The sequence below is a fragment of the Rhinopithecus bieti genome, unplaced genomic scaffold (genome assembly GCF_001698545.2).
Source record: "Rhinopithecus bieti isolate Rb0 unplaced genomic scaffold, ASM169854v2 scaffold_9237, whole genome shotgun sequence".
NCBI classification, from domain to species: domain Eukaryota; kingdom Metazoa; phylum Chordata; class Mammalia; order Primates; family Cercopithecidae; genus Rhinopithecus; species Rhinopithecus bieti.
The window spans coordinates 932,497-958,375 of record NW_016806263.1 but is presented as its reverse complement, the minus strand read 5'-3'; the positions used below and the strand labels follow the sequence as shown (position 1 = coordinate 958,375).

The 25,879-nt window shown below is 41.1% G+C and overlaps 1 protein-coding gene across 17 annotated transcripts in view; it reads right to left on the bottom strand.

Moving 5' to 3' along the window:
- Nucleotides 1-1,208: 1,208 nt before the first annotated feature.
- The window catches only part of LDB2 (LIM domain binding 2), a 411,922-nt gene continuing 387,251 nt past the window's right edge, over nt 1,209-25,879 (bottom strand). For 2 of the 17 annotated variants that reach the window (XM_017875333.1, XM_017875326.1), the window contains 4 exons: nt 11,691-11,814; nt 8,228-8,379; nt 5,503-5,645; nt 1,209-2,542 (listed from right to left, as the gene is read on the bottom strand). In XM_017875333.1, the coding sequence (XP_017730822.1) occupies nt 5,541-5,645; nt 8,228-8,379; nt 11,691-11,814 (381 nt within the window). In that variant the 3' untranslated portion in view covers nt 1,209-2,542; nt 5,503-5,540. Of the gene's footprint in view, nt 2,801-5,502; nt 5,646-8,227; nt 8,380-11,690; nt 11,815-25,879 lie in introns of all 17 variants that reach the window. The other 15 variants (XM_017875335.1, XM_017875329.1, XM_017875334.1 and 12 more) reach the window with 10 other exon arrangements.

Here is a 25,879-nt window from a genome sequence, read left to right as displayed (position 1 = left end):
TTTATTTTATTTTATTTTTCTGTAGAGCGTTCCCTTAATAAACCTCATGTCCCTGAATCCCAGCTTTAGGCTCTGCTTCTAGAGATCTCAACCTAAGACACTTAACCTTTCTTTAGCTTCCCCCTTTCAAATCCCCTTCCCAGAATTCACAGAGAAGATAAATTGAAATTGCCTGGCACTTAATAAACACTCAATAAATAATACCAGATTTCCTCTCTCATTTTATCATTAGCACAAAGTGAAAATATGAATAATGTTCTTTAAATATAAAAGATACTCCAGTGAATTTTCCTTACTCTGTATAGAAAAATAGGCAAGTGAGACGTTGATTTTCAAAATGGTAATAATCATGCTTACGCTATGAAGTTATCACGAGGATTAATTGAAATAATGAGCCTTAAGTAGAGTTCTTTTGTGCAGAGCAAGCACTCAGTGACTGGAAGCTACTGCCTTTCTACTTGACTACAACCTCCAAGAACACCATTCAGTCTATCTTTTCATGTTGTATCCTTGGCTAGCACAGGGCTCAGCACAGAGAAGGCATTTTCTGTGTTTGCTCAAGAAGCTGCAGTAAGCAAGGAAAGAAACAATGCTTTACAAAAGATGGCACAGGTTGTAGGACAGTTCTTCTGTGGCCTCAAACTGACCCAATTCTCTCCTTTTACTTGCTCTTTGTTCTCAAGAATAACTGTAGCATGAGCTGGGAATGAAACATCCTGAGAGAAGGGGTGACTGGCTGAAATAGCCTGAGCTCTGGTCCCAACCCATCCCCTCACAGAAACAGGATGCCCTTCAGTGCTTTAGTCCAGCGTGTCACATGACCTCAGGGTATAAAACCCAGGTCCGGCTGCTTTCCAGGGTCCCTCAGCTGTGGTGCAAATGGGGCTTTGCACCACAGCTGAGACTCCGTCTGCCCTGGGCAGCTTTTCTGAGCCTTGGGTACTATGTCCCATGATTCCTAGGCTTCTGTTGTTTCTTGCTGCCTGTCTGTAAGTAAGAAACCTGCTCTGTGTAATTTGTTGCACATGAGTGTCTTCTGGCTCACTAGACTCAGACGAATTGGTAGCCAGCGCATAGTGAACTTACTTCACACAGGTTTTACAGTTCCACTTCCATGGAGTCTGGACCATGAATCTAAGCTCAATACTTCTCATAATTGTGAGCAGATTGCTACACACGTACTCACACAAATAGCCAGATTCACTTGCTTTGGTCATTAACACAGTTTATTATTGGCACACTTATCAGTAAAGCATACATAAAATACAGCTGTTTTTAACACACGGAGCCACTGTGTCTTTACATGTGTGGGGGAACATATTAATAGGCAAATGGAAAAATTAGTTCTCTTATAAAGTTTCACATAAATACACTGGAGTTGCCCAAAAACGAAAAGTCCCCATAAAAGAACCAGGTGAGAGCTTTACAAAATATCATACAAGAAATATACTATAAAAAGAAAGGATGGTCAACTCAGGTACAATTTAAAAACACACAAAAGTTTCAGGTTTATTAAACTTCCCACAAAACCAATGGATTACATGGCTTGAAAATATTTGGATCAACAGCAACTTTACAAATGCATAAATTCTTAAGGGTCCAATTGTCTTTCTTTACTTAAAAATCTGCCCTGGTGTCTTTGATGAAAAAAATGACATTTCTTGTTTCAGCACTTGGGCTAAATTGAGTCGACTCAAAACTTAAGAACCAATTGACATCAGCTCGACCATAAATTACCTTGCTGGGCCCTCTTAGCTGTTGCCCAATGAAAGAAAACATAAAGAAAAAAAATAAAGGTACGTTTAAATTACTTTCCAAAGCTGATTTTTTTGTCTTTTCTTTTTTTACTGAAACAAGAAACTCTCAGATGCAAGTCAAAAAGCAGAAAATATTTTACAATATTAAAAAGTCATCTGTAGTTAGGTTCGGCATATTAATGAGATCCTGAGCACTGAGCATTTATGGACAATATGGCCTTCGTTTGATGCATAAAAAGGAAATTCAACACAAACACGTTGTTAAAACCGTGCCAGAAGATGCGCTAGAGTTTTCTCTCGTTTTAATTACAATCAGTGCCAGTATCTGTATTACCTGTGAAGGCCTCCAAGGAAGGGTCATGGAAGCTTATTTGGAATAATCCTCTCAATTAGAAAAAAAGAAAGAAGAAAGAAAATCAGATCATTGTGGTTTAGAAATAGATATTTGCATGGAAAAGTTTTTATCTCTTCTGTTTCCTCTCCTGTAAGTAAAGATCTGCAATCGTAATGATCACCCACGGGCCTATTGACAGTGGATTCTGGTGCCGATAATCTTATTGGGAAGCCTGGGGTGGGGGGTTTTCTGATTTGGTCTCTTGAGTGGCGGGAGGTTTACTGTTCCACGGGCTGTTGTTCCCCAGCGCGGGTGAATTGTTGAAGTCCTCCTCGTCGTCCATGCCGTTGGCCGCATCATATTGCGTGTTTTCTAATCTAGTGATTAGCCTTTCGTCCTCGTCCCCAAACTCACCTCCCATCAGAGTTGGCTCTCCTACCACCATCACATCCTGTGAACAGCAGCTGACATTATTACAGGGAAACCTTGGGAGAGAGAAGCTCAGCTTAAAATAACAGTGGGAGGAGTCGGGGAATCTAGGACAGACACACTCGTGTACTGTACAACGGGGTCAAGTCTCAATGTCGGGGGCCGAGACGCATATTTGATTTCTACAGGAAATAAACATCGCCTCCTGATGTGTAACAACCACGCGAGTTTATGTCCTTAGTGCGCAGCCTGACACTGGAGAACGAGCAATGCTAGCAATCTGCAGAAATAAAAAAATGTATTTTTCAAAATTAAAAAAATCCATGCTTTCAACTTGCCGACATTGGGGACTTTTGAGAGGACTGTGGAACCTTCTGCTGGGTGCTTCTCAATACCTCAAAAAATCTTCCACTTTTATTTAGGGCCTGTGAGTGGCTTTGGAAACTAGCAGTGACCAGAGACACACATAAGGTGCAATTCTGCAATATTCACACAACTCATTCCAAATGGTATTTTCTCTGTCCCAGGGATGATATACATTTTAATTGAAGACAGAATCTCTCTTTTCTCTACTCAGCCAGGCCCTTTTATGCAGCCAATATCCTTGACATTCTGCTACTTAATTATGGTAATTAATTTAGGTAAAGTTTTCGATAAAAACAATGTTCACACTGATTTGACAATTTGCATAGCTAATTAAGTCATTAGCAAAAACCTGCTGATTGCCAACAAGCCCTGAATTTACCATCTGTTATTTCATGGTGCCTGTCACCTATCACCACACAGGCAACCCTGCTACCCATCTGGGCAGTAAAGAGAACCAGTCTGTCCAGCTGGTGCCATAAAAGGAAGATGAAGAACGCTAATTATAATTACATTGATGAAGCTGGTAGTCATCAGAGATGGAAGCGTGCAAGAAGAATCCATCTAATCACTCTTTTAAGTACAAATTGTCCTTCCATGCAAATAAGTAAGCCACCTACTGTAGCTGGGAGCATGGGGAGGCCACAGCTGGAGAGGCCCAGGGATGGGGAAGAAGAATGCACATCATGGGGCAAAGCTCCAGCTTCTTTGCTCAAAGGGGACCATATGGGGTTGATGAATGACCTTGGCATGGGACAGGACATCTGTCAGGTGGATTCTTCTGGGCAGGCTCTGAGCAATACTCCACTTAAAAGTGCAGTAACTTCAGGAAAGTGACCAACTGTGATCAGCCTCCACTGAGGCCAGAGAAAGTAGGGCTAGCCAGATGCTTTCGGAGATGAGAGGGTGGGGTTTCCAGTAGAAAGGCTAATTCAATAAAATGTTTCGACAACTGCGCAAAAATTCTTTTTACTAGAGCTTTGCCCAGGGAAGGTTTTCCTGGGACAGTAGAATGGAATACTGCCTACCGTCGGGAGAAGGGCCAGTGGGATCTCTAAATCCCTTCTAGAATTTTCGAAGTGCCCATTGAACAAATCCCTTAGTTATCCCCTAGTCTTTTAAAATGGAAAACCTTGTTTTATCTATTTCTGCTCCCCACCATTCTTGAGTTAGGGGAGATAATTAATAGGTTTCCAAACTATGTTTTCTGACTAATCATTCTTGTGAATAGATAAAATGATTTTAAAAAGAAATGTCCCAAATGGAGTAAGTGACTAAAATGTGAGCTTGGTAAACCCAGCAATAAAAATGCCAGGGGATATTCAGCTCTGTGCTTCCAAGATTTATTTATTTATTATGCAATGAAGAACCAGAAATGACAGTGACATGGAAGGAGACTCATGAAGACTATTAAGGTGAGATACAAAGTAGATACTGTCCTGACTGACAGAAAGGATGACAGGATTTTAGATGGAATATGGCCACCGCAGAGACGTGAATGGTATTTGGTTAGCTGGGCAGCTGCAATGTTACCTGTTGGGGGGTGTTCAGGATAAAAGAGTGCCACTGAGTTATAGGCAATTAGGAGATGACACTTACGATCAAGAACAAAGGGAGATGGAAAAATAGGGCTAGGTTGTACAGAGCATGACATGAGGGTTAATCTCATTTCATGATTTGTGTCCAGCACACTTGAAGGGCTTGGAAAACACATGCATAAGGTGTTGCAGGGCAGGAGAAGGATGTTAGAACCAACCACATGGGTCTGCATTAGTATTGTGACTCCAAAGTCATCGAGAGAGGAATTATTTCAAAGCATAATTTGAAAGAGGAGGAGGAAAATAAAAAGCAGCCAACTTAAGCATGATATTAAAAGAAAAGCTCCCAACACTCCAAATGCATTCATTGAATTAGAAAACAACAGTTATTCAAGGAAAGTACTCTGAACATAATGGTTTGAATCATTTCCAATGGAGCTGACAGGCTTGTAATCTGTTTGTTGAATCTTTGTTCTAGGAGCAACTGGAAAAGACGTCTAGGCATAGGTGTTTTTAAATGTACTAAATTTCAAAGGGATGTCACATACGGTTTACTAATTATATAAAAAAATCCCTAGCTAGATATGTAGTTGTGTGTGTATGAGAGAGAGAGAGCGTGTGTGTGTGTGTGTGTGTGTGTACATAATTGACAAATGGCAAGTTAAGGGCTTCATATGCACATAGTTAAGGCCACTTATAAATTTATGTGCACATTTCTATTGGTTCTTCTAAGCCTCTAGACTAGGATAGTGATTATCGCTCTGGTAGTCTGGATTTGTTATTCTCACACAAAATAAATAAAGCATGATGCGCATTCTAGGCTGCCTCTACTTAGGGGTTGTTAGCAACATTTCCCCCCATTTTGTTAAAAATCCCCCCAACATTGGCAGTGAGAGTACATTTCCTTCCCATCTCTATCCTGTGTGTCCACGAGAGGCAACAGCAAGCCATCTGAGAGAGGTCCATATGACCTCAGCTCCCCACAAGGCCAACTTCTGCTCCTCGCTGGAAGCCCAGAAGTGCCACCAGCTCTCACCCACTTCACATCTTCTCACTAATCCCCCGTGCAAAGACCACCAACCTCTGAGGAGGACTGGAAGTGACTCCTTTCAGGGCCCCTCAATGCTTCTCCTTAAATTGGCCAGAAGGGGTCACTGCTGTTGAATGACACAGGTCTCCATCCCTCCCAGGGTTGAGGCTGCAGTTCGGGATCGCTCCTAGCCCCTGCTCATGGAGTGAGAAGCAGAATCCAAGGATTAAACCCTAGCCCTCGCCAGACACACACATCGCTGCCGCAGCAGCTACACAGACCACAGCTGTGGTCATAGTGGCACATGCCTTTGGACCAGACAGTGGATGCCTGCAGGTAGCATCTCTAGTTAACCAGTAGAATAGTGTTGATAACTCAGTAGACAGGGTTAAAAGATGTGGTCACCACAAGTCATCCAATGCTTATCATTTAATGTCTATTCAACTCCAGGACACATATGAATTTGTACATTTTCCTAATCTGGTTGTCCTTTCTGTCTCTCTGTGACATCTGACAATTTTACTTTATTAAAACATCTTTAACTGCATGGTGTGGAGATAGTGTTGAAATTCAACTCTCACTTCCTAACGGTGCCTTGCTTTTAATCACACAAAATCCAAAGGGTCTCAACATGTTAAAAACCCTCTGGATACAGGTAACCTCCAGTAAAATACAGTTGTTGATTTGGAAGACAGGAGCATAACAGAGTACAGAAGCTATATCTTTTTCAAATGAAATTGAAATGATTCTGACTAGTCCATATGTGTCAAAATATATGACACGTAAGCTGCTACTCTCAACTTCTACAACCATGTCAGATATCACTAATGGATGGCCCACCAAACCCAGACTAGACCTTAGAATCCTCCTCAATACCATACTCTGAGAGCTGGCAGGAGAGAGAAAATGTCCTTGCCATCCCTAGATTAGACGGTGAGCTCTTCGATGACAGGGCTTTGTTATTGTTTTTCACCTTGGTATTGCTGCTACCTGGCACAGTGTGGGCACATAGTAGGAGCTCAGAAAACATCTGCTAAACTGATTGGGATTCTTGCAGCTACAGTGCCTTTAAGTAGCTATGTCACCATTCCAGAATCCTCTGAGATGCACTTTTTCCTATTTGCTAGAGGAAACTAACGAATGTTACTGCATTTAACTCCAGGATTGGATGAATAAATGGGCTCCTGTGTACAGTTTTTCAGCTGATTTATCTAAATCAGGCCATTTTCTCTATTCAAAATTTCACCAGGAGTGGGTATAACTTGATACTTTTTTAATAAAGAGACCCGGATTTTCCTCTTTTAGCTTTTTCCCCCTGAGCTTCAGAGGTAATAGGTGTAAAGCCTAGCTCACAAAGTGGAGGACCACCTGGAGACTATTTTCATTATTTGAGGACTGCAATTTGTAACTTTGTAAAATTAACATGGTACCTTCCATTTTAGGCTGGTCATTCTCCCCATGACCCCTTCTTTCTAATGCAATGGAAATGAAAAGTATACCCCCTGTCTGTGGGAGACAGGAGAAGAGAAACAATGGCCCAAGGAATCCTCAGGGTACTGATGGGGTTAGTTTTGGCCAAAGAGAACTGACCAATGGAAAGTAGGTACAAGTGGGTGGGGGCAGATTTGAAATACACACTTGGAAGTAAGTGAGGAATCCCTGTGCAAAGGTCCACTCCCACATGGAAGCGATGGAACAGGATCAGAACAATAAGGGTAAGGATGAGAGCAAGAAGGGTGAGGGGGAAAAATGTGGGAAAGACGGAAAAGGTAAAATTGTACTAGTTGAGGGATGTAACAAGAAATAGGGCATCTTTGGAAAACAGAGTATCTAAAAGGTATCCACGAAGCACTAAGAAAATCTCAGGATTTGATTGATTGATGGCCAAACACCTGGTGACAGGGTGGTATGACAGGGATAGCAGAGAAGGAACAGAAGCAGTTTAAAGGAGCTAAGGACTTAAAGGAGATAGTCTAATAAGGGGCTGGGGAGTTAGGCGATGGGAGGGATTTAGGCAGAAGGGACAGAATTCACAAAGAATGAATAAGATGAAGAGAGTTCCTGTGCAGTTTTCACTATATGGGACTACCCTCAGCTGTCAGCTTTGGAATTCAAAGAAGTCCCCTTCCTAATGGCCTTTGTCAAGATCAAGAAATGAAAGAAAGGGCCAAGGGTTCGAGAGAGTTGAGACCAAACCAGAGGCTGATCCTCCCCCTTAACTAATGAAAAGGGCTAAGAGAGAGCTTCACTGAGCTGCATTTTTAGTGGCTGCCGGTTAATTACCTGAGTCTTAAAATAAGAGAGGACGCCCATGTTGGGGAAGGCCCAGTCAAATTACAATACGGGGCTGAGCCGCTGGGAGCTAGTTTCCAGTGGAGCACAGGGTCTCCAATGATGGTGCTGAGAGGCCCTAATATGCCACCAGGCATGCTGCTAAGTGATATTTTAATTAAACCTTAAGTGACATATCTCCTGTCTGTGACTCTGATGGCTTTTTAATTCAGGTCCCATTGCAGCACGACTCTTAATATTCCTTTCTAATTCCCAGTTTGCAGGGGAAGGTTTCCATGGCAGAGTTCCTCCCTCCCATCCCAGCCTCTGTCCCTGTCTTTCCTCCCTCCCATCCCAACCTCTGTCCCTGTCTTTCCTCCCTCCCATCCCAACCTCAGGATTTTTTTTTTTTTTTTTTTCTCAGTGAAAAGAGACTTTAATTTGGGCCCTCTGAGTAGGAAGCAGGCGGTTAGGACTTTGGGCCTAAGAGGAAAGCGAGACTTACAGGTACCTGACTGGACAGACTCAGGTTTGCGGCCGTGGTCTTCTTCTTGCTGCCAGTGCTGTTTGCATTGTTCCCAGCGCTACTGTTGGAAGTGCTGCTGGTGGAATTTTTCCTTTTTCTCCGTTTGGTTGTTGGTTGCCTTGTGGGTTCTGCTGCAATATGGAAAGGGAAGAAGGATCAGTTCTAGGGCAAAAGCAACAAGGTAATCATCAGTGTGGTTCCCCTAAGGAAGCTGTCTTTGTAAACTTAAGAGTAGAATATTTAAACCGTTTTCCATTTTTTATAGCTTTAGAAAGAATAAAAGGAGAAAACTGTAGATGTATTTTTAGCACAAAATATGTGACACTCTTTTCTTTGTATGTAGATCAAATAATTTTATTTAATTGTTCTAATGATATGTATTTAATTTTGTAAAATATTTTTTAGGGGTGTAACTACAAGTACCATTTTCTTAATTGGATTTAAAATATTTTGCCATTAGAAAATTTGGGAAACTTTTTTCCTCTGGTGTATCTTCTCTTTAAAACAAAGAGAGGACTCCTGGGATCCCTAGGGTACCTCCAAGGTACAAGTGAAGTAGGAACTTTAGATAGCCAAATTCGTGAGCCAGTGTGCAACAGCAGCATCTACTGGTAAAATGTTATATTGCAGCCCACCTCTATTACACCTTTATAGAATTCTCAAGTAAAGTCAGTTCCATCAGCTGTGGATATGGAGCTTAGGGATTCCCAAGTTCAGAAGGAATACCCATGGTTTGGGCCCTGCTGTCTAATGAATGCTATTAATTCCAAAATTGCTAGAAAAAAATATGTCTGAGTATATGGTATAGCCAGTATATTACTGAGGAAACCAGACCTCTTAAAGAAAGGCCTATTCAGAAATAGAGAAAAATATTTTGGACTTGAAGGATGGGGCAACATTTTAATGTAAATACAGAGACCCAAGGTAAAGTGTGGTAAGATAAATATTCTTTATTTATTTGTTTGTTACTTATAAGGTATAGAACATTATGCAATGCCTGTCACTATTCTTAATGTTTCCAATGCACTATTTTATATTTTAAAAATCCTATTAGTTAGGAACTATTATTTTAATCTTTGTTTCATAAATGAGAAAGTTTCAGAAGCCTTCTCCTGCCAGTTACTGAATAAGTTGGAAATGGCAAGCAAGAGCATCCTTTTTGCTAACTCTATTTTAGACCTGACTGTGATGGAGAGAAAGCAACTCAGGGCCACACTGGAACCAAATAAGAGGGCCTTGTAAAATTTTCTTAAAACACCTATGCTGGCCAGGTGCCATGGCTCATGCTTATAATCCTAGCATTTTGGGAGGACGAGGCTAGTGGATTGTTTGAGCCCAGGAATTCAAGACCAACTTGGGCAACATGGTGAAACCCCATCTGCACAAAATACATACAAATTAGCCAGGTGTGGTGATACGCACCAGGGGTCCCAGATACTCTTGAGGCTGAGGTGTAAGAATCACCTGAGCCTGGAAGTTGAGGCTGCAGTAAGCTATGATTGTGCCACTGCAGTCCAGCCTGGGTGACAGAGCAAGACTGTGTCTCAAAAACAAAGCAAAGCAAGACAAAATAAAACAAAACAAAAAAAAAAAAAACACCTATGCCGGTTCTGATGGACAATGGGAAGGATCTTCCTCTAAGGCTCATTTCAAAGACCACTTAGTCCAAAGAGTATCCCTGACTTCTGACTTTTGACTTTTCTACTTATCTACTATTTTTTTTTATCGTTCGTAAATATTTTGTCTCTTATGCTTAAAGATTTTCATCAAATGGTCTATCATTTTCCTCCATCGAGTTCAGGGTGCTTGTTCTGAAGGATGAGAGGAACAGGATATAGAACTGTTCCAGGTCATGGAGTTGAATAAAGGGTTGAGGAGGACATTCTAAAGTCCAGCAGATACTCAGGCCCACTGCTGACAAGCATCGTCTTTCTTTGACCTTAAGAGTATAAATTTGGTCCTTTTTAAATTTGTAATTTGACATGACATTGGGGCAAATGTACCTAAAATGCAAACTCTGGACTATTCCCACTAACAGTAGGTGGCTGTGGTAGTAAAATAATGGACTTTGGAGACATAAAAACCTTTTTGTGACACAGTCCTCCTTCATTTGTTAGCCATGAGACTGGCTGTGTCAAATTACTACCCTAAGTCTCAGAGCGCACTATATAAAATGGAGATAATATATTTAAAGTTATGGTAAGGATTCAATATTTTTGCATGTTTTATTCAGTGTTGTAACTCCCAGTGGCTAGAACCATGTCTGGATCCTAGTAAAACTCAATAAATAATTATTGAATGAATGAATTAATGAATAACATATTAATTATATACGCCTATGTTAGAAAATATAGGTGCTCAAAGCATTTGCTCAGTGGATTACTTTTTTTTCTGTAAAGTCTTAGTAGCATTAAAAGAAAAAATAAAGCCAATTTAAGCACATTTAATATATTTGAAAAATAATATTCCAAAAGTCTAAAATTCCCATAAGATGGGGATGTAACTATTCTACATAAAATAACACTTATTTTCTCAGCTTTCTAAATATGTACTTGATTAAATTTGCTATATTCATTTTATGTAAAACCCCTGGCCAATTACCAGCCGAAGGTGACCATTATATTTTGTGATTCAGAAAGCTATGTGCCTCGTGTTAATAATTACTCTTTATAAAAATAATTTTTAGCGAAGGGATACGTTTTGCTTTTATGATCAGTGAGGCTCAACACACGCCTGGGAGTGAAAGTATATTAGATAGGAAGACAATTAATGATGACTTGAAGCAGTAATTTCAGAACCCCAGCAGGAGACTGTAGTATCTAAACTGCATTCTAGGGAAGTGAGGGAAATGGAATGGCTTATGTATTCTCTTCATGATCAGAACTTTTGATACAATATATCTTTAAAATAGAGCAAACTTCATTTTTCCTTCATTCCTTTCCTCCTTTCTTCTTTCATTCCTTTGTTCTTTCTTCCTTCCTTCTTTCCATCCCTTTTTTTCTCCTTTCCTTCCTCCTTATCTTCCCTTTCTTCCTTCTTTTTCATAATTTCTACCATTCTTAAAAAAACAAAAAACCTAAAACATTAGGCTGTGAAAAGCCAGCAATCTGGCTCAGTGGAAGAACCACTAGCTTGGGAGACAGGGACCCCTGGCTCTGATCTCAACTTTGCCAATGACCTTCCTGATGACCTTGAACACGTCATTTTACCTCTCTGAGTTGCAGGTCCTAATCTGGTAAGCAAGGAGACTGTAGATAATTCTTAAGGATGTTTGCATGTCACAAATTCATTGTCTCTATGTCCACAACCATGGTCAGAATATCCCTGATAAGCTACTTGTCCTGTTACATTAATGATCACCTTCCTCCTTTTCGCATCACTTCATCTCTGGAAGACACCTCTGAAAGCGAATTTAGAGAGAGAGCGAAGAATGAGGGTGTACCTGGCGGAGCCACCATCCGCTGCCACTTCTGAAACAAGCAGGTCTTCAGGCAGTCTCGGGGACTGAGGTTGTAAGTTTTATGTCTCGACATCAGTTCCTGCATTGGCTCCAATATTACACACAACTGCAAGAAGTTCAAAGACATTGGCATTTCACTACTTTATAATACTAATTACAATAGATAATGTTAACAGCTGGAATCAAGTAGACAGCTTTGAGGATACTTTTATTTTCCTGGTTTTGATTTTCTTTATATAAATGTGAGGAAAAACAAATATTACAAAGACTTGACTATATCTACTTAATTATCATTTATAATGTATTACAGCTGAATGTGATTCACACAGATACACACAGACACACACACACACACACACACACACACACACACACACACCTGTACAGACAATGGGGTGGATATATGTAGCTCTCTTCTGAATTCAAATAACTCTCTCTGGTTAAAAAAAACAAAACAAAAATGAACAAACAAAAAACCCTCTTCTTTCAGCATGCTTCGATTTCTACTCTGGTTTCTGTTCTTGTTTGTATAAGCACACGCTGTGAGTTACAATGCTAGTTTATGCAGATTGGTAGTGAAATTCATCTTTTAAACTGGAGAACAGAGTGGAAACTACAGGCACTTTTTGATCTTAACTCTTAGAAAGGTGGATGGTGAATGCTATTTTATTTTTATTCATGTACTCATCTGTATTTTATGCATGACGATACTGTAATAACATATGTCAACATTCAATGTGGGAGGATTTTTTTTGTGGTTCTGCATACAGCCACCTTGTTCCTTCCTTTGGTTAGATTTTTTTCAGCCTTACTTTTGTCTAAGACGTCTGATGACAAAGATTAATAAAACCATTTAGGATTGCCTTGGACTTCTCCGAATTCCTTCTCAACTGGAAGCTTATCAGAATACCACTGCATTGACAGTACTACACCTATGAGGACAGAGACCACAATTTGGAATTGTACATTGATCACTATTGCAATTACAATGATATAAATATTGGCCATGCACCTTCTTCTGTGAAAAAGCATCACCTTATTATGAAAGACAGATGTGCAGTCTTCAGCGTCATCAGCCTACCTTCCTTATTAGCCTCTCTTCTTATGCCATCCCTCATCTTGAACATGTCCCTAGAGGCCACTCTGCTTTTGGTCCTCGGAGCTCTCTCTACCTGGAATTCTTCTCTCTCCTCCTCTTGGAGAATACTCACTCATCCTTGAAGATATAGTTACTTCTTCTGTTAAGCCTTCCTCCCAGATGTGCACCTCTCCCCACACAGGCTGAGCTGGGTGCCTCTCTTCAGTTCTCCACAGCACCCAGCTCCTTCTGCTGTATGGACTCACTCATTCATGCTATGAAACCATCTGCTTCTAAGTCTGCCTTTACCACTAGGCCATGAATTCTTCGAAGGCTGAGACTACGCCTTTTATCTCTGTGTTCCTAGTTTAACTCAAATGAGTAGATGCATTTAAAGAGTGATTCTTAGAAAGTCTGGAGGATCTTCCTATGCCGATGTTTCTCGAAGTGTGGTCTAAGGAACTTTTCCATCAGAATCAAAAGGGCTGACTGTTAAAAATTCAGATTTCGGGGCTATGCCACTTCTGTTTCATTGGGTCTTGAGGTGGGGTTCCAAATCTACATACTCCTGTTGGGGCTCAGAAAACGATACCCTCAAGTGAAGGTCTCTGTATAAAGCAAAGTTTGTCTTTTACTTTCTCCTGCCCTACTGTCTCCTGCCCCTTATTCTCCCCCACAGCAAGCCATGTAAACTAGAATGCCTCTTCCCCAAGGAAGGTCATAGAAAGCAGAACCCATCTCCGCTAAAGGTAGACATAAAATCTAAACATATTATTCTAACTTCCCCCTGCCTTTCTGTGTATGAGCTGACCATAAAGAAATTCTGTGATCTGCTTTGGAAGTAGGTCATAAGATCCCCATTCCAGCAAGGATCCTGTCCCATACCCAGGAGGAAGGAGTGCTGAGCGGAGAGACAAAGAAGAATCTGAACAGACAGGCTTTGCTGGGTTTCCCTACTCAGTTATTCCCATTAGAGAGTACTATACCTGCATTGAGAGTACTATACCTGAGTACTATACCTATACATTGAGAGTAATATACTGTGACCATTAGGTCATACTCTTTTCGTCCAATCACAGTCCATCACAATTGTACATTCCTCATGTAGCCTAAACATAAAAATGAATCATTTTTCCTGTATCTTTGGGTCTTCATTCTTAAGTCTCCTGTGTCATGTAAAACTTTGCTTCAATAAATATGTTATATTTTTCTCTTGTTAATTTGTCTTTGGTTATAGGAGTGACCCTTACGATAGGTAACAAAAGGAATCACACTTTTGTATCCCTATGCCCTCACATAATTCTGACAAACACGACTAGAATTTGCGGTCCACTAACCTATATATCCAGGGCTTTCAAATAGATAATAGAGACAGCAAGACATGCACAAACCCCAGTGGTGTCCAGTTCTAAGTCCATTCTCTTCTCACTTCTTCCCATTTTCTGAAGTTCTCTTCCTTCCTTCTTAAGTCTAAGGATGATAATTATCTTTACCTGGAAAGATTCTTCAGTTGTTTGTACCTATTACTAACCTAAGCTTGCTTAAACCACTCGCCCCATTTAAGGGTCAGCTGCACTTTTCTTACATTTGCAATTTCTCTGGAACACAGTAAGATTTCAAAGCCTGAACAACACAAGGAATATGCACATCAAAGGGGCCAAGACACCAACCCTACTAAACCAGGCTGTAAAGTAATGAGACCTGGGTTAGTAATGTTGGATCTTCAGTCTTGCTTACTTTGATGTCCTTTTTGAAATCTAAAATGTTAATATGGAAAAACCTGTGAAAAAGGCAAGATTACTATACAGCTAGCTCCATATTCCAACATCATGAAGACTCTATGTGTGCATTCCTCTGTTAAGAATTCCTTGCTGATCTCACTACAGGGTATATCCTCAAATGAAAACAAATCCTTCCACCCAAAGGACACCTTCACTCATGTTCATTGCAGTACTACTCACAATAGCGATGACGTGGAATCAAGCCCATCAGTGGTGGACTGGATAAAGAAAATGTGGTACACACTCACCATAGAATACTACACAGTCATGAAAAAGAACAAAATCATGTTCTCTGTAGCAACATGGATGCAGCTGGAGTCCGTTATCCTAAGCGACTTAACACAAAAACAGAAAACCAAATACTGCATATTCTCACTTATAAGAGAGAGCTAAACATTAGGTACATAGATGGGAACAATGACACTGGGCACTCCAAAAGCAGGAGGGAAGGTTGAAAAACTACCTATCAAGTAGTAAGTTCACTACTTGAGTGACAGTATCAATAGAAGCCCAAACCTCAGCATCACGTAACATGCCCGTGTAACAAACCTGCACATGTACCTCCTGAATCTAAAATAAAAATTGTAAAAAGGATGCTTTGCTACAAATCAAAGTGTAAGTTACAGACTACTTCATTGCCTTTCCAAGCCATCAATGCTCACCAGACCAAAAGGAGTGAAAGATTCCACAATTATCTATGCAAGTAGATTTAAGAGTGGGTTATCCCTCAAAGAAGTACCACTGCTAGATCCACACAGGGTCAGAAGATATTTGCTTCTATTATTAAGCAAGAATGGTAAGAAAAACTTCAGAGAAATCCTAAAGACTGGGAAACATTTTACAGTATATTTTTTAGTATTTAAAACAGTTAAAAATGTTTTCAACATTTTCAAATTATTTACATTTGGTTCATTTACCACTCATTGTAAATGAGCTTACACTGGAGATAAAATGCATGGGTGGAGTGGAACAAACATGGATTTACAAGCTAAGAAGTCTAGGTATGGATTTTGACTGTCACTATGTATGCATCCTTGGGTAAGTTATTTAAAAACACTGGGTTTCAGTTTTACCTGCAAAACAATACCCATCTTATATACTGTTGTGAGAATTTGAGTTAATATGTCTAATACATGACTATTTAATAATCTGTAGATATTATGATTATATATTAGCAAGCATGCATAGGTTGCAACACAAACTACATTTCTCTTACTTTACATCCACAAACATTTACTGAGCTTCCTCCTAAGTATCAAGCATTCTGCTTAGTGCTGGGGACACAAAAATGAGAATAACACAATCTCTGCCCTTAGAGGTAATCCTTAAAATTGTTTTAAGTATATTAATAAAACTATCTTGCCTTAGGAAATCACATTCTTCCAAAGCAAGTATTTTTCATTGTATGACAAGGTAGATGGTGGGGGTGACCTGTTTGGACCTAGAAAGGACTATTAGCATTGGGCATGCTATGAAATGGGAGCATTACACTTACTGTGAGGACTCTTGAACTCACTGTCTTTTCCTTTTTTGCAGTGACTTTCCTCTCTGGGCTTTCAGCAACATTTCTTTTGCAGGTGCTAATCCTCAAAATTTATCCCTTTCCCTTTAATGTGAAAATATCTTTCCATCGCTGTAACCCACCCCAAAGGAGCTTGCATTTCTGAATGCTAATCAAGAATCCCCAAAGTCATTTTTCTTCTAGTGGAGAGTCTGGGGCTGGAGAGGCAGCCCTCCCCTTATTCATTTATGCAAATGAGGCTTCTTCTCTGCTGTAAGGATGCAATGGCTTTGCTGGGCTGTGTGCTGTAGGTGGCAGAACTAACTCAGATAAGAGCCTGTCTTCTTTGGCAGTAAGCCAGCGCATCTTGGCAACAGCAAAGGCCTGGGGCATTATGAAATGAAATCAGGAAGCAGGTTTGGGGAGTGGGTTCCCTCAGTTGCTAGTCAAATCCTTTGGGAGCTGCCGTTCCTACTCTCCCTGAGGTCTGAGACCCTCATGAGAATCTGGTGAAGGCTATGCAGCCTGTCTTTCAAATTTTGTACAAAATTTCTGGTGGTTGTTGAATCCTCTATAGCCCCTTCCATCGACTCTAGGAAGAGTCCCCTGTTTGTAATAAGTATGAGCCAGGTTACAAGATATATGCCTTTTCCTCATTACCCCACTCCACATACACACAAAAAAACACCAGTCAAATGCAGACTGTAGAACTGAGCATAATAACACATGGTCCTTTGATGTTGAAAAAATTAATCTGAACAGCCAGGACAGCTACAAAGTGCCCACTGGACTTTTTCCCTTTGCCTAAAAAGAGAGGCCACAGACAACATGTTTGTGACATCTGCAGCAGTCTGCATGCAGGCTTGCACTTTTGTTTGGTCTCTTCCTGGGGTAGTACCGGAGTGAAGAATACCACGAGGAATCCCAGGACACTGTGGAAAGGGAAGGGATCAGCAAGGCCCAAGATCACTCTTTGAATATAAAACCCATAAACATGGGGTCCCTGTCAAGTCCAGATAAGATCCCCAAGAAAGCCATTGTTCATCCTGGCAAAGTTCCAAGGACATCTTTTTGCAGATTTAGTGAATGTTTTAGGCTGAGCTTGTTCCCCTATGCTTCTGACCTCTTTTTTCCTGAGATTCTGGCCCCAACACTGACCCTTTGGTATGAAATTTTGTAATCACAACAGGAACTTGATGAATGAGTGGATGGATGGATGGATGGATGGATAATAGATAGCTTGGCCAGATTTATAGCAAGGAGTCATTTGTTAATGGCAGACAAATCAGGCATGGTCCTGTGTACTCTGAAGTGATGAATTTGTTCATTTGATAAATAAATGATTGTCTCCTGCATGCAAAATGCTTTGCACAATGCATATGTATGTCCTGGTCAGGCAGGAAGCTCTTAGCTCAGTCCCAGGATTCCTGCCTTTTCATATTAACAGAGGGCCTAACAAATGTAGACAGTGCAGTGTCTTGCTCTTGTTTTGCTTTTCATCTGACAGCTCTCCTGGAGAAATTCGATTCTTTTCACTACACACTCATACCCATTCTTCTGGGGCATCTCATTGCCTGAATCTCAGGAACAGGTGGTGCTTGTCAGATTTGGCTGTGAACTACAAAGCAGTATTTGATTATCTCCCAACGTAGTCTCTGTCTACCATCAACATTTTAATTCCATCTTTTTTGTGTGACATCCTATGGCCTTGAACCTTCTACCCTTTGTATGTAGGTCTCTGCAGAGTTGCTAGGTGAATGCGTTGCTCGGACCTTTGCTTGTGTTGTTTTTCTTGCTTAAAAGGCCTTCTCTCCTCTTTCCCAGTCGTCTTAACTAGGATTGATTTGGCAAACTATGACCTGTGGACTAAATATCCATGCTTACTTACTGTCTATAGCTGCTTTTGTGCTACAGCAAAGCTCAGTAACTGGACAGCCTACACCTTAAAAAATACTCACTATCTTGTCCTTCACAGAAAGTTTGTTGACGCTTGAACTAAATCAGTACTATTCCAAGGAGGTGGCTGCAAATGACTTGTTACATCTCCATAATAGGATAAAGAGCTTGAGGCCGAGCATGTTCAATTCACTGCTTCCTTTATTGAGGAAGTTTTGCATTAAAAAGGTATCAGATCAACTAAACTATATGCCCAGTGACATAGCTGAGTTATATTCCAGAGACAGCTCCTTTACTTGTTGCGAACCACTCGCCCACACTAAGTCACACTATCTGAACCATTTAATGTCCTCCAAGGTCCAGCTCAAATCCCACCTCTGTCTCCAACCATCCTATCCTGCAAGGGACTGTTTTGCTTCTATAGCACTTATCATGAATCTTTGCACATCCCAGTGTTTATATTTGCATTAGAAATTTTCCTTTCTTGTGGCCTTGTTCACCTCTTATCTACGGCAAGCTAGGTTTTACTTTTCTTTTCATTTAACATGGCATTAGGTATACTCAAATATTTGTTGACTCATAACTTAATAATATCTACAGAATGCCTAGTCTATGTCTACCCCTGGAGTATGCACCTTATATTATTATATCATTAACCCTCACTCCCACCTTTTGGCTCACTTTTACAGGTGAGAAAACTCATACTCAAACCCATTAAATCATCCAGAACTAGTGATCAAGAATGTGGTTCCTACAGTGTATCCAAGGCAATACAGCTATTTGAAGGGCAGAGAAGAGGTTCAGTCAAGTTTCTCTGACTTCAACCCTGTACTATTAACTCCTAAGTGCTATGTTGTCTACCTCTCTGAATATCAGTGGCTTAAATGACTTCTAAGATACCAGGTTCAAACACTGTTTTTGTATTTCTCTTTGCAAGTGGTATTGATCCATAGAGCTAATACATGGCAAACTTGGGGATTTGAACCCAGATGAATCTGGTTCCAAAACCTACACAGAGAGGTAGGTGATGCAAAAGGGTGTAGGTTTTGGAAGCAGATTCATCTGGGTTCAAATCCTCCAAGTCTGCCATTGTCTAGCTATGTGTTCTTTGCCAAGAATTTTAGCCTCTCTGAATCTCAGTTTCCTCATCTAGAAAATGGGGATAATACTACTTATCTCTGACAGTTTGAAACAAAGTAAGTAAGCCCTTAATACAAAAGCCTGGAACTAGGTCAGCACTCAAAAGATGAACACCGTTGTGATGAGAAGTGCTGTGGCCGTAAAGGCCAGCCCCACTGAGCCAGGAGCTCAGTGTGTTATGGGACTGAGAAGCTTCTTTGGGAAGTAAGTCATGTGGTCTCTGCAAGTCTTAGGGTCACTAGATACAATGAATGCCCCAAAGAGTAGTAATCAGGCCAATGGTAGTGGCATTTTAGTAGCTAACGTCTCTGATAATAACCCATATTTAGAATTCAGTGATAAATACCAAATGTTCAATTCCACATGCCAGGTTTTTTCGCCCTCCCCTCCCCGCCGCCCTACCACCAGTGATTTACTCCTCTGGCTAAATCTGTACTAGAAAGACCTCAGATGATGGGGGTCGTGGGGGGAGATTAAGAAACAAACTCTTATCTAAGAGTGAAGGAGTCTCTCCTAATTAGGAAACATATAATGAAAAGATAATATATGGAATCAAAAAGAAAAAAAAAAGCAAATAATCCCCACCAAGAAGCAGATAAGAATGAATAACAGGCATCCACATGACTAAACTCATTCTGCTCTGAAGAAGAAAAACAAGGGATAGAGGAAACACTTTCCCTGAGAAGCGATGCAATTCCAAAACATCAGATTATGATTCAGGTTTATTTCCTGATAGGATTAAAGATAGATTGGTTTTCAAATTCAAAACATCCTCCTTTTATCTGAAGATTCAACCGGGGATGTGTTGCCTTTTCTCAGTTTGTTTGCAAATTGATTACTCATGAAAGTTATCGCATCCAACCCTGGAGACAGGGAGTCCCTCTGTTCTCAGGCAGAGGAGAGTGGCAGCAGCTGTCACTCCAGTCTTGAAGGGACCATCCTTCTTCCAGAGTGATCTTCCCCGATTTCACTTTTGAGGCTGTCAGGAAGGAGGCCATTGACTGCTTTTCTGACCCACCCAGGGGAGAAGTGCTTGGACTGTTTTCCTACCCTGGGGCAGCCCTGTCAGACTAGCCAAGTTCATGATTTCTGCTGCACCCGTTAGGCCCATGAAGAGACCATTCAAGGCCCCTTCTGTTCTTTTCTTTACCTCTGATGCTACAGTCATCATTTCTCTGCCAAATCTTCCTGTATGGGCACCCCCTTCCACAATGCTCAGGTTATTTGCCTCTTTGCTCTTAGACCTGCCCCTTCCTTCCAGCTCTGCATGGCAGGAGACAAGCCCCTGCACATTATTTCCCAGCTGTCTTTGCCAACTGGCTTCAGGAGAGGTTTGGTCAGTTGGAGGTACCCGGGGAGATTAGATAGAAGCAGGTTGTGTTAGTTTCTTAGGGGAGATTAGATAGAAGCAGGTTGTGTTAGTTTCTTAGGACTGCCATATCCTGGTACCACAGACTGGGTGGCTTAGAACAACAGGAATGTATTCTGTCTGTTCTGGAGGCTGGAAATCTGAAATCGAGGAGTAGGCAGGGCTGAGCTCCCTCTGAAGGCTCCCATGAACAATCCTGCCATGTCTTGTCCTAGCTGCTGGTGGCACCAGCAATCCTTGGGGCTCACTGGCTTGTAGCTGCATCACTCCAATCTCTGCCTCCATCTGCACATGGCCTTTCCCCTTGTGTCTCTGTTCTCTCCTCTTCTTATAAGGATGCCAGTAATTGGACTTAGGGTGCACTCTAAATCCAGAATGATTTCATGCTGAGATCCTTAACTGATAACATCGGCAAAGACTCTACTCCCAAATAAGGTCACATTCTAAGTTTCCAGGGGAATATGAATTTTGAGGGAGCCTGTTCAACCTACTCTATGGTTAAGGAAATAAGGAGGGGTATTTCTTGCTTTCTCTGTAGTTCAGGTAGCCTTTTCAGCAGCTGTCATCAGACACATCCATTACAGTTCCAGCTGACACCATGTGACCCTACACCTTCTGCCTTTGTTCTTCTAGCCCCAGGAGTGGCAACTGCTAATCTTAGTGCTTCTTCATCTTCCTCTGATTGTTTGTCTATCTCCAACATCTTTAAAAGCATATGCTATATTAAATTTCCTCTACTAAGTTATCAGGTGTGGGTTTTGTTTTCTTGGGTGGGCTCTGATTGACATACATGATTTATAAGAAATTAGGCAATATATGCAAGATGAAGGACTTTGGGTGTCTGGGAGTCTCATGTGTTGTGACTAGGCAAGCAAATTCAGCTTGGGTTCAAACTCCAGCTACTTAATAAGGGGATGACCTTGGGCAAGCGACTTAATCTCTTGGCGTTGCAGTCTCCCCATCAGCAAAGTTAGGATAACCTTAGTACCTAACTAGTGGGGTAACTAGGAGAAAGAAGCAAATTTATTTGAGGTATTTATCTAGGTTTCTGGCTTATGGAAAGTGCTCTATACATGTTTATTATGATTGGACTATTACCAAGAGTAGGGCAGAGGGCTCACAGAAGACACTTTGAAACTTGGCATAACATATCTGTTAAAATTTGACGGATGTTCCCTGCCATGTGTGTGCATGTTCACATGTATGTACAATTGGCTCTTCTTAGCTGGGGGTTCCACATCTATGACTTCAACCAATCACAGGTCAAAAATATTTAAAAAATAATGGATGGTTGTGTCAATACGGAATATGTACAGACTTTTTTCTTGTCATTAGTTCCTAAGCAATGCAGTATAACAACTACTTATTTAGCATTTACATTGTATTAGGCATTGTAAGTTATCTAGAGATGATTTAAAATATATGAGCAGAAGTACAAAGGTTATGTGCAAATATACAATTTTATATGGGGGATTATGGTGTCTGTGGGTCCTGCAACCAAACCCCTATGGTTACTGAGGAACAACTCTATGTATCTCTGTATATATAGAGATAAATGTAAATATATATACACACACAACCTGAAAATTAGATTTTGATGATACAATGGATGTCTAAAAAATATTGGTCACTCTGTCTAAGGTATATATAACTTGTTCTGACCATTGGGCTATTGCCTCAAATATCCTATTTGTGGGTTCTAGCAGCATCTCTAAATTCTAGGGCACAGTAGCTAGATGTTTACAAAAGAGAGAGGAATCATCTGCCTGGAAATACATCACAATCATTAACAAACATCTACGGAGTGCTGTCTGTCACCTAGAGAGGTACAAGCAAATTTCTGGGAAGTTTTAAAGATTCCTATTGGCGAATTATTGTCCTTCAGTTGAGCCAAGGCACTAAAAATGAAGGCCAGTGGCTCAGAATTACTCTAAATGGCCTCAGACATTGACTATTGTCTGTCACTATATTAGTCAGGATTCTTTAGAGAAACAGAACCAATAGGGTATCTATATGTATGTATGCATGTATGTACATATGTATTTTAAGGAATTGGCTCATGTGATTTTACAGGTTACCCAGGTCCCAAAATCCATAGAGTTTCCACAGGCTGGAAACTCTCAATAGTATCAAACTCTATATATACTGTTTTTTAAAAAACTATATATAGATACCTATAATAAAGTTTAAGGTACAACAGCAAAAATAGCAAGAATTTCTTTATCTTCCTTCACAGGTAGAAGATTCGTTCTTACTGTAGATCTTAGTCACTTCAGGACTCTTTTTCTTTATTAAGTTGAGAACTTTTACCTCTCACCTGAAAGAAACACTTTATGGCTTCTCTCTGACATATCTGAATGGCCAGCCATCACTACTCTTACATTTTGGGACCATTATTAATTAAAGTAAAGGTTACTTGAACACATGAACTGCCATACTGCGACAGTCAATCTGATAACCAAGCAGGCTACTCAGGGACTAATGGGTGGGTAGGGTAGATAGTGTGTATCCACTGGACAGAGGGATGATTCATGTTCCAGACGGGACACAGGACAGTGTGGGGTTTCATCACGCTACTCAGAATGGCAATTTAAAACTTATGAATAGTTTATTTCTAGAATTTTCTCTTTAATATTTTCTGACCGTGGTTGACCATAGGTAACTGAAACTGCAGGAAACAAAACCGTAGGTAAGAGAGGCCTACAGCCTAATACTACAGCCTAGCTAAGTTGACACGTAAAATTAACTATTAGAGTGCCCCCCACTAGACTCTAAACAACTAGAGGGGTGAGTTTATTTTATTTCTCTTTCAAGTTACCAAGCAGTAGGTCTGATGTTTGTGGAAGGAATGAATGCTTGAAAATAGGGATGTGGTAGGATGGAAAACAAATGGACCAGATTTTGCTTTATCCATTTCATAACTGTAGTAACCTGGGGCACATTATTCAAGCATGTATCACATAGTATTTATCAGGCACCCTCTATATGCTCAGGAAGGAGAGTGGCACTCGAGATGCAATGGTGAACACAGAAGTTGCAGCTCCCTCCCCTGAGGCTCCCTGTTGGAGGGAGAGACAGGTGATAAACAAGGATTCCAAACTGGATGCACATAGTAAAGAAGGGCAAAACGTGTCAGGAAGGGCTGCCTGAGGAATCGATATTTAAGTTGAGACATACAAAGATGAATTAGGAGTCAGCCAGGTGAAAGAGAAGATTCCTAAGACAGAGGTAGGGAGGGTATCTCAGGCAGAGGAAATATGCATGTAAACGCAAGAGAACAGGGCATTGGAAACCACCACATCGTGGAAAGAGAGTATGAGGGAGGGGCTGAGAGCCTGAGCTGCAGTGGACAGGCAGGCAGGGATCCAGTTAAATCAAAGCCTCACTTTCTGCCCCATAGAGGAGCTGAGAGGCACAGATGATGTAGGCAAAAACATTCTGTGTGTGATAAACCCTCTGCAAATGCCATTAGGGTTTACATTAAACTGAAATCTGTCAAACGCAATATTGCTCTTTCATCCATGTTTCCAGAACATGAGAAAAGCATCAGCATTTTCATGTGTTTGGTGAAACAAAGCACCAAATATTCCAAAAGGCAAACAATGGCTGCTTGGAGACTGACCACCAGCATAGGAGCCCTTTGCAATCATCCATCCTTGCCTCACTGGAAATATGCAGCTTTTATAGCACATTGGTTATTCTTCCCAGGGACCTAAAAGACTACGTACTCACTGCAAGGTAACATTTAAACACTAACATTTATAAATGCAGCTTTATAATTGCAATACTGCAAATAAGGGAATTTGGATATGTTCTTTGAGAGCTGTCAGTGACAGTTTCCAAGGAACATGACTATCTTGTTCATGCAGTTATAATCCCTTCTGAACACTAACTGAGTGATTACTGCTGCCTCCTGCCCTGGGATAAGTACCCACAAGACTGGAAAGATAGCTTTGTGCTGGGGTTTGGGGCCATGTCCCTAAGGCTGCTGTTTGGGAGGATTTTGGGGCTGCTGATCAGTGTGGGGATGTGGTCTTCTCTCTCGGTTCTGGGCACGCAAAGCGTGGCTGCATTTAGAACAGCTGTCTTCTTGGCTGCCTTCTTGGGAGCTTCTACCAGGCAACAGCTCTCCAGCTCTGCTCTGACACAAAGGAAAGGAACGATTTCTCAACACAGCAATCAGCTGCTCAATTGCTCCCTGGCCATTTCATCACCATGTGCTTGTATCTGTAGCCATCTCCTCTCCCAGGATTAGAAGGGAGTTTGGTGAAAAGTAAGATTCATGTTGATGATGCCAGCACTGTATGAAAATGGAGTTGGCAGCGGTTGTAGTTCATTCATTCATTCATTCACTAATTCATTCATTCAACGCCTATTTACTGAATGTGTACTATGTGCTCTGTATTTGTTCTAGGTGCTGGGGGTGCTGTGAGCGGGAAAAAAGAAAATCACTGCTCTTGAGGGAACTGCATTTTAATGAAGGAGACAGATAATAAATAAATTAAATAAACAAAAGATACACTATGTCAGCTAGTGATAAGTACCAAAGAGAAAAAGGAACGTAGGGAAGAGAGATATGAAATGTTGGAGTTGGGAGGGTTGAAAATGTGGATACCTGGGAGAATAGTGGCTCTGCAGACATATCCACATTCTAATGGTTCGAAATTGTGACTACAGCAGGTTCCATGGCATAGGGAATTACAGCTGCTAATCAACTGCCCTTGAGATGCAGAGATGAGCCTGAATTATCCAGGTGGACCCAATATAATGACAAGGGTACTGTTATTGTTAATTTTTGGTGTCAACTTGACTGGATTAAGGGATACCTAAAAACCTGGGAAAGTGGTATTTCTGTTATGTCCATGAGGATGTTTCCAGAGGAGAATGGTGTGTGAGTTAGTGGACTCAGTGGGGAAGATCTGCTCTCAATGTAAGCAGACACCACACAATCAGCTGGGGGCCCAGATAGAACAGAAAGGCAGAGAAAAGGTGAATTCTCTCTCGCTTTTCTGGAGTTGGGACACCCTTCTTCTCCTGCCTTTGGACATCAGAACTCCAGGTTCTCTGGCCTTTGGATTCTAGCACTAGGCAGTGCTCCCCCAACCCCCACCCCTCAGGTTGTCAGATCGTCAGCCTGGGAGTGAGAATTACCCCCTTGGCTTCCCTGGCTCTGAAGCTTTGAGACTTGTCATGAGCCACATTACCAGCTTCCTTAGGGCTGCAAATTGCAGGTATCTACTGCAGAACTCCTCAGCCTCTGTCATCACACGAGCCAAGGCACCTAATGAATTCTCTCTCATCTATCTGTCTATCATCTGTCATCTATATATCCATCCAACCTATTGGTGAACCCTGACTAACGTGGGTATTTATCAGTGAAAGAAGGATTCAGAAGGTGGAATCAGA